At 32.4% G+C, this 20874-nt stretch overlaps 1 protein-coding gene across 1 annotated transcript; it reads right to left on the reverse strand.

The window, feature by feature from the left end:
- Window positions 1-2385: 2385 nt before the first annotated feature.
- On the reverse strand, window positions 2386-20008 carry LOC139482633 (rhomboid-related protein 4-like). Its single transcript, XM_071266564.1, has 5 exons — window positions 19656-20008; window positions 13832-14190; window positions 9745-9894; window positions 6511-6573; window positions 2386-3329 (listed from the first exon to the last, which is right to left on the reverse strand). The coding sequence occupies exons 2-5, from the start codon at window positions 14184-14186 to the stop codon at window positions 2932-2934; spliced, it is 966 nt and encodes a 321-aa protein (XP_071122665.1). The 5' UTR covers window positions 14187-14190; window positions 19656-20008; the 3' UTR covers window positions 2386-2931.
- Between the last annotated feature and the right edge of the window lie 866 nt (window positions 20009-20874).

Consider the following 20874-nt stretch of genomic DNA (forward strand, 5'->3'; position numbering starts at 1 on the left):
TAGTACACTATTTAAAAGTTAATTGTATTTTGCACTAAACTGTAATCCTTTCGTTTAAATTAATTATCAAAGATTATATCCGTCTTTATGATAAACATAAAATTGTGTAACAAACAATATATTAATAAATTGAAACTATGTGATAACTGCCGGAAGCCATTCTTGACAAACTTATATGAAACATGTTTTTAATCCTTAATCCGTAATCCCCGCTTTCGACTAAACGCGAATTCACATTATTGGATACAAAGATATTTGATTGGATCATTTTCTGCGTCAATCAGTCTTTTGAATGTGTTTGTTATATTTGTTTTTATGATGTTATTCAGTTATTTTTTTATGATTAATATATATGTTACAGTAAATAGGTGAAATTAGGAATTACATGTAATTACTAAAATTTAGGAATTACAGGTAATTCCCGATGCACTTAGTTAATACAAGTAATTCCTTAAACGGCCCAGTTATTACGAGTAATTACTAATTTTGAAATGAATTTTTACACCTATTTACTGACTGCTAAAACAATGTTGTATTTTGGTTAGATGATCAAAAGTTATGGTAATACTAACTAGAAGATCAGTTAGTACTCTTAAAATTTTGAATGGTTGATTTGTATAAAAAAATCTATTGAATAAATATGGACTTTCAAATATTTGGTTAAATCAGAGTAACTTTAGTTTTAATCCAAAAAGTTGACCATTAGATAATATTTTACCAATTTCAGCATACATGGAAATCAGAAATGGAAAATTCTCCCAAAGCATTATGTTTTAACTTTTTAAAGAAAACTTTGAATTTGAAGAATATTTAGACTTATTACCTTATAAAGATAAGATAAAGTTATGTCATTAGCTTCTAGATATAAAATTATATTAAATTTCGGAAACTAGCGGAAACTTTGATAAAGTCCGAGTCGCAGGAAAGTTTACATATTTAATTCTCATCCACTTTATCAAAGTTTCCGCTAGTTTCCCCCAAAACTAAATGATATGAAAACGTGACCAATAATCTGGTCATTCTACTCTCATATCTGTACTAAGTGTCTTTTTATTGAATGTGTAGATGTATAAATACCCTGCCACGTCTGTTTTGTTTATATATAAGTTTTATTCTGCTTTTAACTGATTTAAACAGTTTGTATTTTTTTTTGTACTGTTACACCGCTGTCCAAGTTTATGGGCTTGGGCTTAATGAATGTTCCTGTCCCAAGTCAGGAGTCGGTAATCTGTGATTGTCGTTTGTGTTTGTATATACATATTACGACAATTTTTTTTTTATCTCTTCTGGACACCAGGATTAAATTTTATATTTGCGAAAGAAGCGCGTTTTGTCAAGCAATTTGAAAGATCTCTTTCTGAAAGCTAACAAACCTTTAGCACTTTATTGCACAACAAACATACAGTAAATACAACATGTACAAGTGAAGCATAGTATAGTATAGTATCAAACCTTTTTCTGTTTTGCTTTTCATTTCCATTTTTTTTCCATCCGATAAAGATATATTATTGAAAAAGGCATTGAATGTTTCTGTAGAATCAGTTTCATTTTAAAACAATGTAAACATTTCCGGGAATTATTCTGATACATTGTCATGTTTTAAAAGTTAGAAATGAATGTTCTGACGAGATTTACACTAGAACAGATGTTTAGGACTCCAATATAATTGTGTAAAGTTTCGACTCATTCGAAACGTATTCATATTTACAGGTAAATATAAATGAATGATTTCTTGTGTGCTAGCTAAATCATTGATAGCTTTTTTTCTGGTTGAACTTTTGATTTATTTTGTATACATAAACACGCTTAAGACTGACACGCTTAAGGGTAAGATTATTAAGTTGATATGGATACAGATTCAATGAAATAAGGTATAAGAATAAGTATTATTTTATTTAAGAAATAATTGATACAAGCTATACTTTATTCTAGTTTTAACACAGGTAGGCATTATATTCGTGATTATTTGTCCCCGAGCGATAGTGAGGGCTAAAATAACACAAATATAAAGCCTAACCATGGTAAAACTGCAATAAAGTATAGATTGCATCAATTATTTCGATTCTGAAGAGGCCAATCTCCGATAAGTATAAGTGTAAAAGCGTTTGTGTAGGCTCTTCCATGAACCTTCCTTTTTTGTTTGTACACTGAGAGGAAAAGGCTGGCACTGAGATTTTTTTGAGGGAGGAGTTTGAACAGCCAGCATGAACGGTTGTCGTATCTAGGTCAAATATGTCAATTTCGGAATGCTGCACATTACAGTCATATTAAATGAATTAGTAACATCACGTGCACCATTTAAGAGTTTGAAAGTCTTTTAAAATTGAGGAAATATATTAAGTGCATGATAATTTGATAAAATTCATTATTCTGAAGAAGTCAATATACGCATGTGCAAACAAATTTTATTGGATTTAGAGCATGGGTTTGTTCACAAAGCGAAAGAAGCACGTCATATTAGAATAAAAAAACACATACAGCTGCACAATACAAATGGATTATTAAATTGCTAGCCAATTAATTGATAATAACAAAATATTATTGCAATACTATGTTTTTATAAATGTTTGTAACAAAAGAATCGTCTTATAATATTTTGTCTACATGGCTGCTAATGCGCCTTTAAAAAATATTAAATAACAGGTCCCTACCTATATTCAAAAGTACAAATGTAGAGGGGAATGCGTGCATGTTGTTATCATTCATACAACAAAATTCGCAATACAATTACCTACATGTAGTTTTGAATGAATACTCAATTTTACGTGACTGCATATTTAGTAGAACAAATAAAAAAACACGTTGAACAATTAGTAAAAAAAATATGTCCTTTTACTGTTGTGGTTTCAGCAGAAACAAGTCTTTTATGCTTGTGTGTTACATCTTCACATATCGTCAGTGAATCCTTGTGTGGAATCGATTTCAACTGCTTTAATCTTTATTCCATTTATTAAACACTTCTTTATGGTCAGTACCGTTCTCACATGTCCATGATGCATGAAGTTTGCTGTACTCTAGCTTTCCTTCCAAAGTAATTATCATACCTCTTCCTCTTCTATGTTGTAAATGTTTGGAACCAGATACTAGAGATCTTATGCCCGGTCTTTTTATAATAACATTTCCGCCGATAAAAGGTTCCCTCATATGAAAATAATAATATCTGCCAGGGTCGATTACAGTCATTAAATTTGACTCTATTTGTCTTCTTTCAAGGAAGTTACCCCAATTAAAACTAAGCAGAGATGTCCGGTTTTCTTGTACAGGTACGCATTTTTCTACTTCTACACCAACTGGTACTTTTCCTGCGTTGCAGACAATGAAAATATTATCTAAAAAAACAAATGTAAAAAAAAAAAAACTGTTACTTTAAAATGGTTGTTAGTATTCTACAACTTGCTGTGGGGTGGGGATTTAGATGGGTGATATCAGTTTAAGGCAAACGCAAAACAGCAAAAACAGCTACTCGGGACAACAAAATAAAGCGTCCAGTCAACTAGATATTATTTCTAAACATTTACCTCGAACTTGGCAAAAGTGTTCATCTCAGAATCGATGAAAAACGACACCATTTCAATTTTGAATTGTGATTGATATGTCTCACCTTAGCACCAATAATCAACCTTCATCCGCGTATGGAGTACATTCTCAATACATACGTATGCAAGAATTTGCAGCTGCAACTCGGTAATCAGTGTTTGAGCAAAAACTTCACACGTAATACAAAATGGTCTTTACTTATATATTATATAAAATGAAGTTGTTTATCTTTTGAATTACTATAGTTTCCCCGTTATTTAACTTCGTTCTGTTATGTTTGACGTGACTTATAGTTATCAAAGGTACCAGGATTATAATTTAGTAAGCCAGACGCGCGTTTCGACTACAAAAGACTCATCAGTTACCCTCATATCAAAATATTAATAAAGCCAAACTAGTACAAAGTTTTCGGCATTTATTGTGCAAGTGAGTCAGAAGTGCGATTCAGACACAAAGCTTGTACTTACATTTTTTTAATTTTCACTTCATCGTGAAAAGTGCATAGTACACTAGATATGTGTTATCAACTACAAAAAAACTTACTTTTGGTAACGTTATTGTCAAAATAAATAGCTACCTCAACACCTTTATATTTTGGCGTATTTGTTTAATTTACTTGTAAGCATGTTTAAATTTTGAGCGTCACTGATGAGTCTTTGGTAGACGACACGCGCGTCTGGCATAAATATATTTTTTTGTCCTGGTTTTTATGAGTCTATTTAGCTTGCTGTTTTAATTTTGTCAATATAACGCGTACGGAACTATAACAGTTCAAATACAAATTTGAGAATTATCTATCTCCATATAAATACAGGTTGAACAAACAATATAAAAAAGAAGATATGGTTAGTTTGCAAATGAGACAACTCTCCACAAGAGACCAAAATGACACAGAAATTAACAACTATATGTCACCGTAAAGCTTTCAACAATGAGCAAAGCCCATACCGCATAGTCAGCTATAAATGTTCATTTAATATTCCTGTACCATATCATGAATATGGCAGTTGTTTTTTCAATTGTTCCGTTGATTGATTATGACGGTTAGCTCTATTTTCTCTACAAGTCATATTTGAAATAAAAAGGATTGAACAAGAATGTTCGTTGATTTTTTTTAAGTAAACCTCGAATTAAAATGTTCAACGAAGTTCCCATTTTATTTTATTTAGGTTTGAATGCAGAGTTTGTCATAACCACAAAATCAAATATACACTATTACCTCAATTCAAGAATTTGGTATACACGAACATAAATAAATCAACAGTATATTATTGTATCATGTGAAACATGAAAACTCACTTGAAAATTAACTTTTCCCTCTTGCTCCAAAATTGATTTTTTTTTTCAAGTCACCGACTTATAATTTGAGACGACAGACGCGCGTTTCGTCTACAAAAGACTCATCATTGACGCCCAGGCATAGATAACCTTAGCTGTATTTGACAAAACTTTTAGGATTTTTGGTTCTCAATGCTCTTCAACTTCGTACTTTATGTGGCCTTTTTAACTTTTTTGGATTTGGATACCAGGACTAAATTTAGTATATACGCCAGACGCGCGTTTCGTCTACAAAAGACTCATCAGTGACGCTCGAATCCAAAAAAGTTAAAAAGGCCAAATAAAGTACGAAGTTGAAGAGCATTGAGGACCAAAATTCCTAAACGTTTTGCCAAATACAGCTAAGGTAATCTATGCCTGAGGTAGAAAAGCCTTAGTTTTTCAAAAAAATCTAAAATTTGTAAACAGTAAATTTATAAATATAACCATATTGAGAGCATTGAGGACCGAAAATTCAAAAAAGGTTGTGCCAAATACGACTAAGGTTATCTAAGCCTGGAATAAGTCATACTTTTGCCAATAGTAAATATGTAAAATTGACTACATAATTGATATTCATTGACTTCTGGGCTGGTGATACCCTCGGGGACGAAACGTCCACCAGCAGAGGCATCGACCCAGTGGTGTAACCGTCAGATGAAACCTGTCATACTGAAATGTTTTCACATTTCCATACACCAAATTAAGTTCACCTTTGTCCTAAAGTTTCGAAGAACCAAACTTTACATCACACAACGATAAAATATAACATAAAAATAATGCCAACGTCAGATGTAAGTTCTCGAAGGTAGATTGAATTAACTGATATTTATAGAAATATTAAAACACAAAATCATCTGAATTGATGTCTTAATTATTTGGAAGGCATGAACAATTTTAAATAAAAGTTAATATTGCTGTATCAACTCATTTATTCCAACTTGTTTCATGATTCTTTAAATTGCTCCATGAGTTGATTATTTATCAAAGTCAAGGTCGGTAAATTTAGGCAGCAATACTTTAAAATTTATCAAATACTAAGTTTTCGAGCAACAATCACACAATGAAATTTTTGTTGTAAATTCTACGTTATGAATTTGTATTAAGTGCAAATGTTGTAATTTCTACGTTACGAAATTGTAATACGTGCAAAAAATATATCATGCACAGACACTAAGTTTAGTATATACATGCATTTATTCAATAATTTCCATAACATTATATTTAAAAGAAACTTGCATCATTTTACCCAAGATATCCGTATTTGGCTCTTTTTTGTTTAACATTTTTGGATTCGAGCGTCATTGATGAGTCTTTTGTAGACGAAACGCGCGTCTGGCGTATATATAAAATTTATTCCTGGTATCTATGATGAGTTTATTTGTACATTGTTTGGGCATTTTATTAGACCGTACGATACTAATCGAATCATTTTAAAACATTTTCAACTAAGGACAGAAGCAGTTTTTTATTTTTTGTTTCGTCACACAATTCTTGCCTTGCTTTGCTTTGCATTTCATATTAAATGTTATTCTTAACCGTTTATAATATTTAAATGACAAAAGATTTTTTTTTTTTTTATTTCTGTGCATATTTTACTGTTTGTTCTTTTACTTGATTTAACGAAACATTAAACATCTGATGTTCTTAAGTTACCTGGTTGAATAATCTTAACTATGATAAGGGTGAGGCATCCAGCGATAAAACCAGCAAGTTGAACTGAAATATATATATATATATATAGATATAGGAAGATGTGGTGTGAGTGCCAATGAGACAACTCTCCATCCAAATAACAATTTATAAAAGTAAAGCATTATAGGTCAATGTACGGCCTCTAACACGAAGCCTTGGCTCTCACCAAACAAGCTATAAAGAGCCCAAAATTACTAGTGTAAAACCATTCAAACGGGAAAACCAACGGTCTAGTATATATGAAAAACGAGAAAAACGTATAAATTACATAAACAAACGACAACTACTGTACATCAGATTCCTGACTTAGGACAGGTGCAAACATTTGCAGCGGGATTAAACGTTTTCATGGTACCAAACCTTCTCCTTTTTTCTAAAACAATAGTATAACATCACAACATAGAAATTAAAACACACGATAAAATATCAATTGGAAGGCTGAACTCAATATAAAAAAAAACGTAAATTAACACACTATGAACGAATAAATTTGATTTGCGAAACCCGAATGTAAATACATAGTTAATAACATATTAGGGACAAACATTCAAGCCCAAACAAAGCCATGGCAAGACACCACCGCGAAATATTTAACCCTTTGAAAATAATCACTTTTGAAAAAAAAACCACGGTTTTCATAATATATACAGGTAAATGAAAAATAACTGTAATCCCTTTCATAAATGTGACCTACCGAATTATACTATTTACCGGATTTGTTATCTCAGAAGCAACACGACAGGTGCCACATGTGGAGCAGGATCTGCTTACCCTTTCGGAGTACCTGAGATCAACCCTAGTTTTTGGTGGGGTTTGTGTTATTTATCCTTTAGTTTTCTATGTTATGTTCTGTGTACTATTGTGTGTCTGTTTGTCCTTTTCATTTTTAGCCATGGCGTTGTCAGTTTATTTTCAATTTTTTTTGAGTTTGACTGTCCCTCTAGTATCTTTCGTCCCTCTTTTGTCGTTTTAGGTATACTACTTCTGTCTATATAAAATCTTCCAATAATTAGGAATATGAAGAAAGGTTTGTCATATAAATACCTAATTTAACACTAGATACATAAGGGGTGAATATCAACAATAAAACTATACAACTAAAACTTCCCTGTACAGATTTAAGGAGAATAATCTTGACGTTCATACAACATACAAATGTAGTATGAAGAAGTGAAAATTAGTAGATATTCTAAATAATTAAAGCTGGTATATAGACAAGATCTATATAAATATAAATTAACAAAAAAGTATTTTTAATAGTATCAAAAGGTCGAATTAACAAGAAAGTACGATTTGAGAGTACTCGCAGTTACTGAAAGCTAGTTAAAAGCCAAAAACAGTTAATAATAAAACAAATCATGCGTCACAGACTAAAATCAACTAAAACACATCCCAGGGATTTAGTATTTTAACGTCAGGAACAGTTAGAGAAGACATGACTTATCCAATGCCAAAAATAAATCTATCGACAGGTAGTAGGATAGTGAGGAGCTACTTCTTTAGAGATAAAAATTACGTGTGTGTGTTTCTAAAGATCCCGCCTCAAAAGAAGATACAATTTAGTTATGTTTTAATTTGCTAATGACAAAATCTATATTAGTGCCAATGTAAACTATATTCAGAGATCTAATTACAATATTGGTACGATAACCCGTACTTATAGGTTTGTTTAAAGGTTTGATAAGTTTACACGGATCACATAGTGATTTCCTCGCTTTAAGTACAATATTACCGTAAAATTTAGGATGTGAAAGACCATTTTAATAAGTTTTCTACAGGTACATGTGTACAGCCAAATTTATTAATAAAATCTTTGTATCTATGAAAGAATTTAGTAAAGGTTTTCAGTAATTTATGGTATCGAAATTCTTGACACAATAATTTCCCAGTAATGCATTAATTACGTTCGTTAAAATCTATGACATCAGAACACACCGTGGCATAGACAACGAGTTGGGATATATAAACACCGTATGATGGAGCCAAAGGCACATCGACGTCTAAAAATGGAAAATTAACAATAGGAAATGAAAAATCGTCTCCTTTGTCGTAAATTTTGTAGTTTTCCGTTAGAAATTGAAATGTCTACATCTAGAAAAGGGCAACTGCTGCTGTTTATGTTAGATTTAGTTAAAGTAAGTTCCTTTGGGTAAATTTCCGAAGTATATTTAGAGAACTCTGGATTATTTAACGAAAAAAGATCATCCAGATAAAGGTATTGTTGAATGTATCAACTAAATACAATAATGATGTGTCTTTATTGAGTTTGGTCATCAACTGAGATTCATAGCAATATAGAAATACATCTGCTTTTGAAGGGGCACAGTTAGTGCCCGTAGGAATACCTTCCACCTGACGATACACTTTATCGCCGAAACGTACATAACGTTATCTAGCAGAAAATTTAAAGCTTCAATCATTTCCTCACGTTTCCAGTAAGTGTATCTAGCATACTTTCCTTTTTCGTTACACAAAAGGCTTTAAACTAGTTACAGCAAATAAAATTACAATGATATTTTTCAAAAAAAACATTTTATCAAATACAAAAACTTTTTCTTTGTAAGATTGTGTGGAAGTGTAGTGTACAGAGTAGAAAAATCATAACTGTCAACAGAACTATAAGGACCATCAAAAGCATGAATTTTATCTAAAACCTCTAAAGAATTTTTAACAATACAAAAATAATTAATACCATTATTTTCACAAGCTTCATTACAAAAGTTAATAACCAGTTCTTTGATAGTAGTAAGGGAGGTAGACTAGTTAGAAGCACAGAAAGATTAGTCGTAGAACACTTACTCCATGCGGAGATGAAACGGAATTTAAATGTTTTTTTGTGTAATTTCGGTAACCAGTATATAGTACCAGTTCAAATGTTCGGAAGATGCTTAAGTTGGGTAGTGGCAGTGGCATGGTTGTTAACGATTTGACTCTGTGGTGAGCATATATACATACATGACATAGTATATAAACATTGTTTGGTGTTAATTTTTTTGCACCTCATGTTTGCGGTACACCATCTTTTCGCAAGTTAATTGTTTTCTGTTTGGTACTAAATAATTTAAATCCATTTGCTACATTTCCAAACGCCATTGATAATTTTTACGTTTGATATTGTCTAATTTATATTTTTTTACTTGTTTTGTCTATTGCTTAAAAATATTTGAAGAAAACATGCGAACTAAATCAAATTACCTGAAAGTAAGTCAGTTATAGATATCGCCGGCGTAATTATTCTAATAGTGGCATGTATAATGGCTAGTTCTACTGTCCAATAAAAAATCTTTTTAAGAGGTAAGTCGAAACTGTAGTAAGTCACTAACACTTTCAGTGCTAATGTTACACCTGAAATTTAAATAATAAAATCCATAGCATTTAAAGCGAAGAAATCTTTTTCCTTCGTCTGAATATTCTATAAATTCAATTGACCTTGTGATAATGCAATCCTAATGCTATAGATTAGTGGCCTATGCTCCACCAAGGGGCAACAGGATTAAGCAAGTAAGCAATGCTATAGATCTCCAGTAACCTCTGCAGTTCTTCACCGCATCATAATTTTGTGGTGCATGTGGTTGTATCAATTTAGAAAAGTGTGGTATATCGCTTTTGTGCATATACGTACGTGTACACCTGAAAGTCCGGTTTAGGTGGTATTTATTGTGGTGTATAACGTTAGTTTTCCATGAACTTCAAATTCCCGCAAAATGCTAATGGACCAGTTGGACTGCAAGTTGATTTATAAAATTCTTTAGTCGGAATACCAAGAAATTGAATTTTGTCATCCAACAGTCATGGGTTATATCATTAAAAGGTAATATTCTACATGTCATGTACTACATTTAGTTCCTCTGGAATCAATTTACTACAAGCTTTACATTGGTATTGGTGAATTTAATATGTCGTTCTTCTATCGAATGAATCTGAAAACACATCACACTGTGTAGCTGACTAATAATAACCCTGAAACCAATTTTCAGAAATCTTTGTCTAGTAGTTTCTGAGAAAAATGTGACAAATATTTTCAACTTGGCTATTATGTGTAAAATGATAAAAGTGTTCGGTAAACAGGAAGTCGTCAAGTGATGAATCTGAAAACGCATCACACGGTATAACTAACTTATATAAACCCTAAAACTAAATTTCAGAAATCCTTGTCTAGTAGTTCCTGAGAAAAATGCGACGAAAATATTCATGGCACGGACGGACTGGCGGGTGGATGGACAGACATAAGTAAATAGTTATCAAAAGTACCAGGATTATAATTTTATACGCCAGACGCGCGTTTCGTCTACATAAGACTCATCAGTGACGCTCAGATCAAAACTAAATACAAAGTTGAAGAGCATTAAGGATCATAAATTCCTAAAAGTTGTGCCAAATATGGCTAAGGTAATCTACTCCTGGGGTAAGAAAATCCTTAGTTTTTCGAAAAACTCAAAGTTTTGTAAACAGAAAATTTATAAAATGACCATATAATTGATATTCATGTCAACACCGAAGTGCTGACTACTGGGCTGGTGATAAACAGTATACCCCCCTTTTCAAAGCAGGGGTATATTAAACAAAATAATTAGTGTTGCGTCTTTAAAGTCAGTCCATTTATATGTAGGACTCTAAAGTACGATGGTGTATCACGCTAAAGTGCGATGGTTGTTTGTTCGCTTAAGTACGATGGCATATCACGCTAAAGTCCGATGGACCAATAGGGTAAGGTTCGAGGGCTTAATAAAACACGTTAAAGAATACTTAATGTAAAAATAGTCCTTTTGTATAATCTAGTATTATAAGGTATACCTTATGTGAAAGGCATTATAATTTAACTGTAGTGTAAAGTGAATAATTCTAAAAGACCGACCACTTAATAATTAGTTTAAACATATTTAATTATAGTGGATTGGGAAACAAGTTTTGCAACTTATATTAATCCCTTTCCACTTTGTGGGTGCGAGTGCTGCCTTATAGCGGCATTAGTCTGCTCTTTTTCGAAATCTACAAGGGTGTCTTTAACGTGCAAGAGATATGGGTCTCTCTCTTAACACGGGTCAGCCATTTATCGTCCCCGTCCGACGGACTATCATCGTTTCCCCAAGACCATACTCGCAAATGGTGTCAAGGGAGCGCCGAAAATTCAGTCCCTGAAATTTTCATTTCAGACGGGAATCGAACCAGGAACCTTTGTGTTAATAGTCCGATGGATTAACCACTACACCACGGCGGCTCATAATTGCTAAAAAGTAATTTTGGTATCACAGAATACTATATTTCTTGTAAATGATTTTTGACAATTCTGGGGTATTAAATATTGTGATAATTGGTGTAGCTTAACGTTCACACGTTGTAGCATATCACTAATGCGAACACATCGTCCTTTTTACATTACAGATACAAAATTCGATTATTGTCGGAATATGTAACATTTATTTGTTTAATTTAAATGAGAGAGAAAAGCTATGTTTGCCGAGCTTAATTTTCTCCTTATTAGTAGCGACTATACATCCATGTTATATTTTCCAGCAAAGTGCAAACTAACGTTTCAGTCGACAATTAATACTTTACGCAATAAAGATCTACCTTTATTTTGCCGACGTTACTTTTCAATAAAAGTGAGAACATTTTAACGGGGACCGCACAATAAACTGCAACATAAACGATGATTCAAATGCATCTGCTCGCTTCCAATAAAAGCAGGATACAGGATTTCTATGCGAATACTACTTGTATCTATGGGGCCTTTAGTAAAACGGTTGTCAGCAGGATACAAGTTCTTCTTCCAGCACCCGACACAAATACATATTTGCTTCAGTCGACAAAGCACGGTTAGGTTTTAATTGATTAAGTCATTGACATTTAGATGAAAAGTTCTTATTGATCAATTATTTGTTATTTGTCTTCCGGCGTGTTCATTTTTGGTTTTTATAAACGACTGTTAATGACAGAATCTATCTACGTTTCTTACGTCTATACTTTCGCAGACCGTCCGATGAACCTTTTTTTAGAGGAAAAAATTGAAAACAACATACAATGTAGGACAAGACGTTCTTTGTCATACTTCGGGTTCATTGTACAAGTAATATCTGATCTTTGACAGAATTTAAAGTTTTACTGCCTTGTTGCAGAAACAATAAATATGATACATTTTGATTTTTTGTTGTTGTCATATTTAGAATATGAAACAATCTCTTTTAACTTTGACATTTTGAAATGTGTAAAAAATTTAGCTGACCTTCTCATAAATTTCAACATTAATTGAACATAACAAACAGAGTATGACTAAAAATTACAAACCTAGGACCACTTGACCCTATATATATATATATATCCTACAAAATTTTTGCTATATTTTAAGGTCAAAATTTGACTTTTTGCATCATTTTGTTTGTTCCGTTATTAATAGTTATCAAAGGTATTAAATCATGCACCCTTTATATCATCTTATATAGTAAAACGAGAATAAATGAAGCGTCAATTGCGTTATGAATGTACAAATAGGAGAAAAAAAGAGGGACGAAAGATACCAAAGGGACAGTCAAACTCATAAATCTAAAACAAACTGACAACGCCATGGCTAAAAATGAAAAAGACAAGCAGAAAAACAATAGAACACATGGCACAACATAGAAAACTAAAGAATAAACAACACGAACCCCACCAAAAACTAGGGGTGATCTCAGGTGCTCCGGAAGGGTAAGCAGATCCTGCTCCACATGTGATGATTTCAACTTCACCATTTGGAACTCTTGGTTTAATAGCTTCCTTGTGAGCAGTAACCCTCTATCAAGAAAATCATGATAGGAAATGCAAGCACGGGAATATCGTATCAATTGGGAGATATATACCCCGTATGCAGGTGCTGCTGGAATGTTGCTACTTAGAAATGGAAAGTTCACAATTGGAAATCATCTCTTTTGTCGTAAAGTTTTGTTTTCAAGAAAACTGCTCAATACAATAGTCTGTCATTGGTTTCATCTTTACAGCCAATTTTACATATCTCTAAAGACTTAAAACTAGAAGAAATTATGTTTTTCTCATATAATTACGTAATATCCTGTAACATGACTTATATGATAAATATACAAAGAAATCCTTGAAATTCCAGATATTTTCAAAAATAAACTCGAAAAACAATTGTTTTGCTTAATTCCTGCAGGTATCCCTTTTAATTGACAATAAAGGGACCACAATACTTCTTCTGTTACTTCAATACAACTGTTTCCTAATTTTTAGCACGATTTTTAATTTATAATCTTGGAAAATAAGTTTGAACGAGTCCAGATAAGATTACCTGATAATCCTACTGCATATATCGTATTGTATGATTCGTCTTCATAAACCCTTTCAAAACCCATATTTACTGCAATGTAGATTAAGCTCGTCAACACTTTAGATACTGCTAATATGACAAGAAAGCTTGTACTCTCAAATATCTGCTCTAATATGAGACTTTTCCATACGAACGATATCATGAGAATCGACCATTGAATCAGTTCTGAATGGGAAAATATTGCCAGTACTAGTAGGTGCCATTCTTGATGGTATATGACATGGACTACGCTCAATTTTTCTTTGGTCGGAAACCAACCATTTAGCTGAATATAAACGGCCAAGTGTAGCCCTACTGCCAGAGTCGCAACAATCATTGTGCTAAAAAAAAATAAGATCCTTTATTATTTAAGACAAGTTGTAGGATAGTGAGGAGCGACTTCTATAGAGATAAATATTAACGTGTATGTGTCTCTATACATCCCGCCTCAAAAGAAGATACAATTTAGTTATGTTTTAATTTGCTAATGACAAAATTGATATTAATAGAATCATATTTAAAACAGTGTGGCTGTGGCCATTTATTGACGACCTAAATTATCCCATTGACTGGGGCAGATTATGTGAATGTTTGTCTGTAACGACCACTGTTCACTATGTACTTGTTAAAGACACTTAAACTGTGGGGTCACCAAAGGTTCTCAACACCTAAATAAAGTAATTCGAATAATTAATTAAGGAATGACTGTAATATTTTTTTTCTGTCTATGAAGAAATAACATAAAAAATATGGTGCACACCGAATAACGCGCGTAGCGGGTTATTTAACAGTGTGCACCACATTTTTTATGTTATTTCGAAAAGACAGAAAAAATATTACAGTCATTTCTTATAATCTAATTCTATTCCTTTTAAACCGTAGAAAACCACTAAAAAACATTGATGACGTCACGATCACATGACTAAATTATGTATTTGGGCTGATAACAAAATAACGTCAGCCAATCAGAAGACGCGTTACACCCAAAATTAAATTATTCAGGAATAACACGATGATTTTTTTGTTTTGATTATATCAATAATATAAATCAAAACATAAAGGTTATTCCTGATTAGTTTTTCGATTTATTTTATTATTAAAGGCGTTAAGAACCTTTGGTGACCCCACAGTTTCAATTCTATAATAAGTAATAGTAAGTGCATGAGCAGTGGTAGTTACAGACAAACGTTCACATAATCTGTCCCAGTCAATGGGATAATTTAGGTCGTCAATCAATGGCCACAGCCACACTGTTTTGAATATGATTCTATGTAAAACATGTCTGTTTTACATAATTCTTCAAAAATACTTTTCTTATCATTTTTCTCAATCTTTTCAGGTTGATCCTGATTTTTAAAGGGATGAAAACCCTGACTTAAATCGAGCATACTATCTTCATTCTTGTCCTATATTTTTTTCTTTTATTGTTCTTAAGTTTCCAAAATTATTCGCTTTCATTTTGTGACATGTTGTCTACTTTATTTAAAACATCGAGTTGAAATTCTCTTTTTTAAGTTTAGAAGGGTTTTTTTATTGTTTTGAACAAAAGAAGTATTTCAGTCATTAAAAAGTGAGCCTGTCCAGTAGGATATTCATTTTTTCTTTTTAAAACATCTTTTTCTCATATATTTGTGCGATAAACTTATATCAATGTCCGAAATTACTGAGTCTGTAGTTTTCAATCACATTTTAAATGGGTAACAATTTGGATATGATCGGAAAAGTATGACGGAGTTTTATCTATAAAATAATTCACTGAGGAGAGAAGACTTTCACTAGTAATTGTATAATCAACTACACTGCATTCTTTCATGCTAAAAATGTCATATCTCCTAACAAATCTCCAATAAATCTCCCATTTAGAATACAGAGTTGAACAGAAACAAAGAGGTCTAGTTAATCCCTTCCTTTGCGAATTTATGATTTTATCTTTACTTTTTCTAGACAGTTGAAAATCTTACTAGTAGTATATATGAGTTAAATTTATGTTGTTTTCCTCCTTTGCTACAAAATCAGAATAATTTGGTACTCTTGAGATAAAATCACCCATAACATACATTTTCCTTTACTAGAAAGAAAACTTATTTCTGATTCCAAATCTTCATATTCATTATTATAATGGGGGGAATTCTTTGGTGGACTATATATGCACATATATACAACTCGTCTAAACATCAACCCAACAATGTTACAAATGTAGTTCTGTAAATTTGCTTTCGCAAATTTGTTGTTCTTCCCTCGCCGGGATTCGAACCCATGCTACTGAGATATCGTGACATCAAATCGCCTGCACTGTAGCCGTCCCGCTAGACCACACGACCACCTGGGCTTCACAATAATAAAGCTTGCGGTGGTCGTGTGTTACCTTTCCTCGTCAGTTGTAATATAGCGTCGTACTACAGTACATGATATATAAGGCATGGAGATGTTATTGTTACAGATCAGCTCAATTGTCTTTAGTATAGGATCCTACAAATTAATGCAAGATACGTTATAGATAATGTATATTTTAAGGTTTTTCTTGTCGTAGAACACACCCCGGGGTGTCAGGATTGCCCAAAGACGAGGTGTGTTCTACGACAAGAAAAACTTTAAAATATACATTATCTGACTTACTAGTATATATCGTCAACAAATATCATTTTTTTTATAAAGATTTGCAAAATTTAGCATCCTATTTTACCGACCACACTAAAGTGGGATATTCCTTTCTAATTCGTTCAGGTTTTAATACGCCCTACGGCTCATTTAGAATGTGAAATAAAACTCACTTATTAATCTAGATATAAACCTTTAAAATTATCATCCGTATAAAATAAAAGTATTACTGTAACTGCATGAAGAAAGACAAAAATAAGTTGTTTCCTTTCGATAACGGTGAATGACAAATACAAAACACAGTATAAGTAATTTATTGTACCAACTTAGTTTAGGGGCAAGGGGGGGGGGCTATGTTTTTTATTTTATCTTTGTAATGATATTTCTATCGCGGAAAAGTGGTCATCCACCCCTTTTGTGAGTTACGTGAACGTTATTCTTATATAAGTTGATAATTTGATAGAGTAAAAGGTATACATGAATTAAATAAAGTTAACAACTGACACGAAGACGAATACAAATACATATAGGTCACATCATGATTTCCCATTCAGTGTGTATCGTCCTGAACATGCATGAAATATTTGCCACTGAACGTTAAGCAACCAACAATCAATCAACCTATGCAGTGTGACTCAATAAGATTTTCAAAATCTTACAAAAAATTATGTTAAATCTGGCTTTATTCTTTGATAGTTTACAGTAAAGTTCTATATCTCATATATGAGAATGTTTCTGTATTGGAGCGATAAATTAACAAAACTTCACGTTATTTGTTTGAAAAATTAAAATGTGGGCAATGACAGTTTTATTACACCTATCATTGATTGAACTTCAAAAAGTAAATTCTGAACTCGGCAACGAAAAACTATCAGACGAATATGATTTTGAAGTAGATTATAGATTGCATTTTTATCAAGGAAAATAATGACCTCACACAGGTCATTATTTAATGCCTTGGAGCATATTTCATTGAAACATGGTATCGTCCGGGGTGATTCTGAAAAAGAATGACCTATCGTTCTGAAAGAAAACAACTACATATATGTAGGTATATAAAGTCACAGAAAATAATTATATTTATAAGTACGTCTGAGTCAGTGACAACTCTACAACAGATTTATCCATCGGATCACCAGCAATGATGGTGATACATGGCTGTGTACATTATGTTTATACAACTCGTCTAAACATCAACCCAACAATGTTAGATTTGTAAATTTGCTTTCGCAATTTTTTTGTTCTTCCCTCGCCGGGATTGCCACATATATGTATATATCTTCGTGAAGTCCAAAAATTACTTATGAAGTTTCATCCACAATATATTCTGAGATTTGGTTACATTTTTAAGATAAGTAATTCCCTTTTTCATTTTTTTCTTATAGTAAACATTACTTCCCCCTCGTTTTCTTTTTGCGTCATCAATAGCTTTAGTTCTTTGCTTACAATAATAATTATATTCAGATAATTGGATATGAGGTTCCACCCCTTTCAAAGTTTCTATCACTATATTCATATCATGATTTATCAATTCCAAGAAATTAGGGTCTCTGTGTTTTTGTCCCAATCCATGAACATTCCAGCTAGATAAAGAAATAGAATCTATAGATGAAAACATTTGTTTTGTTTTCATATTGAATTATTAAACATTTAACTCATATTGCAATTTAATTTGAACATAACTAGCTTTTTATGCACCATTTATGGCCATTATGTTTTCTGGTCAGTGCGTCCGTTCGTTCTTACGTCCGTCTGTCCCGCTTCATGTTAAAGTTTTAGTCGAGGTACTTTTTGATACAGTTGAAGTCATATCAACTTGAAACTAGTACACATGTTCCCTATGGTATGATCTTTCTAATTTAAATGACAAATGAGAGTTTTACCCATTTCACGGTCTGCAAATAGAAAATGATAGTGGGGATGGGGCATCCGTGTACTAGGGACACATGATTGTTCTAAGATGTTTTAAAATAAAAAAAAGTATTTTTCTTTTTTTTTAATAGACAAGTCTAAATTGAAAACAACGTTTAAACCTATGATTGCGTTGGATAAAAATCGCATTTTTTATAGTCATGTAACAAATTTCGTTGGAGAGGGGTCCAAATATATATATATATATATATATATATATATATATATATATATATATATATATATATGCTAAGACGAGTTGTATATACATTATGTACACAGCCATGTATTACCATCATTGCTGGTGATCCGATGGATAAATCTGTTGTAGAGTTGTCACTGACTCAGACATACTTATAAATATAATTATTTTCTGTAACTGTATCTTGCATTAATTTGTAGGATCCTTTACTATAGATAATTTAGCTGATATGTAACAATAACATCTTCATGCCTTATATATCATGTACTGTATTATGACGCTAGATTAAAACTGACGAGGAAAGGTAAAACGCGGCCACCGAAAGCTTTATTATTGTGAACCAAGGTGGTCGTGTGGTCTAGCGCACCGGATACGGATTTGGTGTCACGATATTACAGTAGCATGGGTTCGAATCCCGGCGAGGGAAGAACAAACAATTTGCAAAAGCAAATTAACAGATCTGACATTGTTGGGTTGATGTTTAGACGAGTTGTGTATATATGTATGTATATAGTATACCCAAATTTAGATACGCATTTTGTATCTATAAACATTCCCTTACATACATGTATTTACATGTATATATCAATATAGGACAAATCGATCGGCATTTACAAATCTCCTACAAAATATATACACTATCATTACTTTTATTATAAATGATAGTGATTCAGAATTTCGATAATACCACAAAAAGGATATCTTTGGTTATCCATTCATTTTTTGAAACATATCTTATCAAATAATATATTGTAAATTTTAAAAGACTGTCATGACCTACAAATTATTAATCTTCAATAATAAATCATTGTTTAAATGCATATAAACTCTGTATATATATGCATAGGCGGATTTAGGGGGGGGCCAGGGGGCCCGGGCCCCCCCTTTTTGGGAAAAAATTTGGTTGCTTATATAGGGAATCATTGAAGCGTGACTGGAGCGGGCCCCCTCTTAGGTCAGTCAGTGGGCCCCCACCTATGAAAATTTCTGGATCCGCCACTGATATGCATCTCTTATATAACGGTTTTTTTTATATATAAAAGTTGACTCCACTAAAAATTGTCTAATTGCTCTCATGATCTTTTCGATTCTTACCTTGTCACTGAGCCTTGTCTGTTGTCAATGGAAGAAAGTCGTCTCGATCAAACTAAGTTAAGAAAACCCAGGCTATTAATAATGCACATTTACTTTCAGTTTCTTTTTCAAGTCAGTGACTGTTTTTGCGAAACGAAAGTGTTCAATTGTTATCAAAAGTACCAGGATTATAATTTAGTACGCCAGACGTCTTTCATGATATCCTACCCATTATGTATTTATAATTTTAAACAATAAGGCAAAACTTCCGTTTTAGACTTTAAAATTACACATAATTTGACTAAATAACAACCTCGGTAGCCAGGTCAATAATTTTCTTTATTTAGATCGGAATTCCTTCTATTTATTAAGACTCTGGTTAATGTCGGTTAGGGGAATTTTTTCCGGAATTTTATAATAAAAAAGAATAGGATAGCAATTATCGTTATTAAGTGAAGAAAACATCGAGTTACTCAATGAAATTTGACTTTAAGTGGAGGGGCATTAAGTTTTACCGGCCTTGTCCGTGTGTACGTCCGTACGTCACTAAATTAAATTCCGTTCTTTTATCTTGAGTTTGCCTCAACAAAATGTTATGAAACTTATACACAACCCCTTTTACCAACAAAATTGAGATCACATTTGAATTTTTGTGGCGTCATTTACATTTATACCATTCTAGGGTTATGCGCCTAAACAATTAAAAATATACTGTTTTTATTCGTTTCCGTTTTTTTACTTTTAAAAGTTTAATTTGCCTGGCACAAAATCAAGACATTTACCTAATAAATTTGCAGCAAAGAAACAGCTGCTCTTCATCTTGAAAATTACAGTGAGATTTTCAACACAGAGAAATCATTTTCGTCTCAATGAAAGTTGCAAGACAGCCCGTAGCACCAGTTTGAGCAGAATTGTTAGCTAGTCAATATCGTCACAGTTGTATCATAGAAGTCACACAGATGCGAGGCAATATGAACAATTTAATATGAACAGCTGGCAAAGAAATCTAACAAATCTCTCATAGATTGCCCGACAATTTCACTTATACATTAATATAAAACGAGACAAATTTAAAGTGAAACACAGGGTAAGTTACTAGATGTTGTATATATATAAAACCTCTCACAAATGAAGTTGGTGGTGTGGTGGGATGTATATATGATTAACCAAGTGTGTTCCGTCCTGCCTGTCGGTTTGTCCATATAACTAAAAGTGAGGTACTATTACACTACATTATGTA

Source organism: Mytilus edulis, chromosome 1, assembly GCF_963676685.1.
Source record: "Mytilus edulis chromosome 1, xbMytEdul2.2, whole genome shotgun sequence".
NCBI classification, from domain to species: Eukaryota; Metazoa; Mollusca; class Bivalvia; order Mytilida; family Mytilidae; genus Mytilus; species Mytilus edulis.

What these genes read in the sequence shown, in the direction of transcription:
- LOC139482633 (XM_071266564.1), bottom strand. Translation starts at nt 14,186, where the DNA reads ATGATTGTTGCGACTCTGGCAGTAGGGCTACACTTGGCCGTTTATATT. An exon ending in TATAACTGACTTACTTTCAG is followed by an intron (nt 6,574 to 9,744) that starts GTAATTTGATTT and finishes TATATATTTCAG; the next exon opens with TTCAACTTGCTGGTTTTATC. An exon ending in AGTTAAGATTATTCAACCAG is followed by an intron (nt 3,330 to 6,510) that starts GTAACTTAAGAA and finishes TTGTTTTTTTAG; the next exon opens with ATAATATTTTCATTGTCTGC.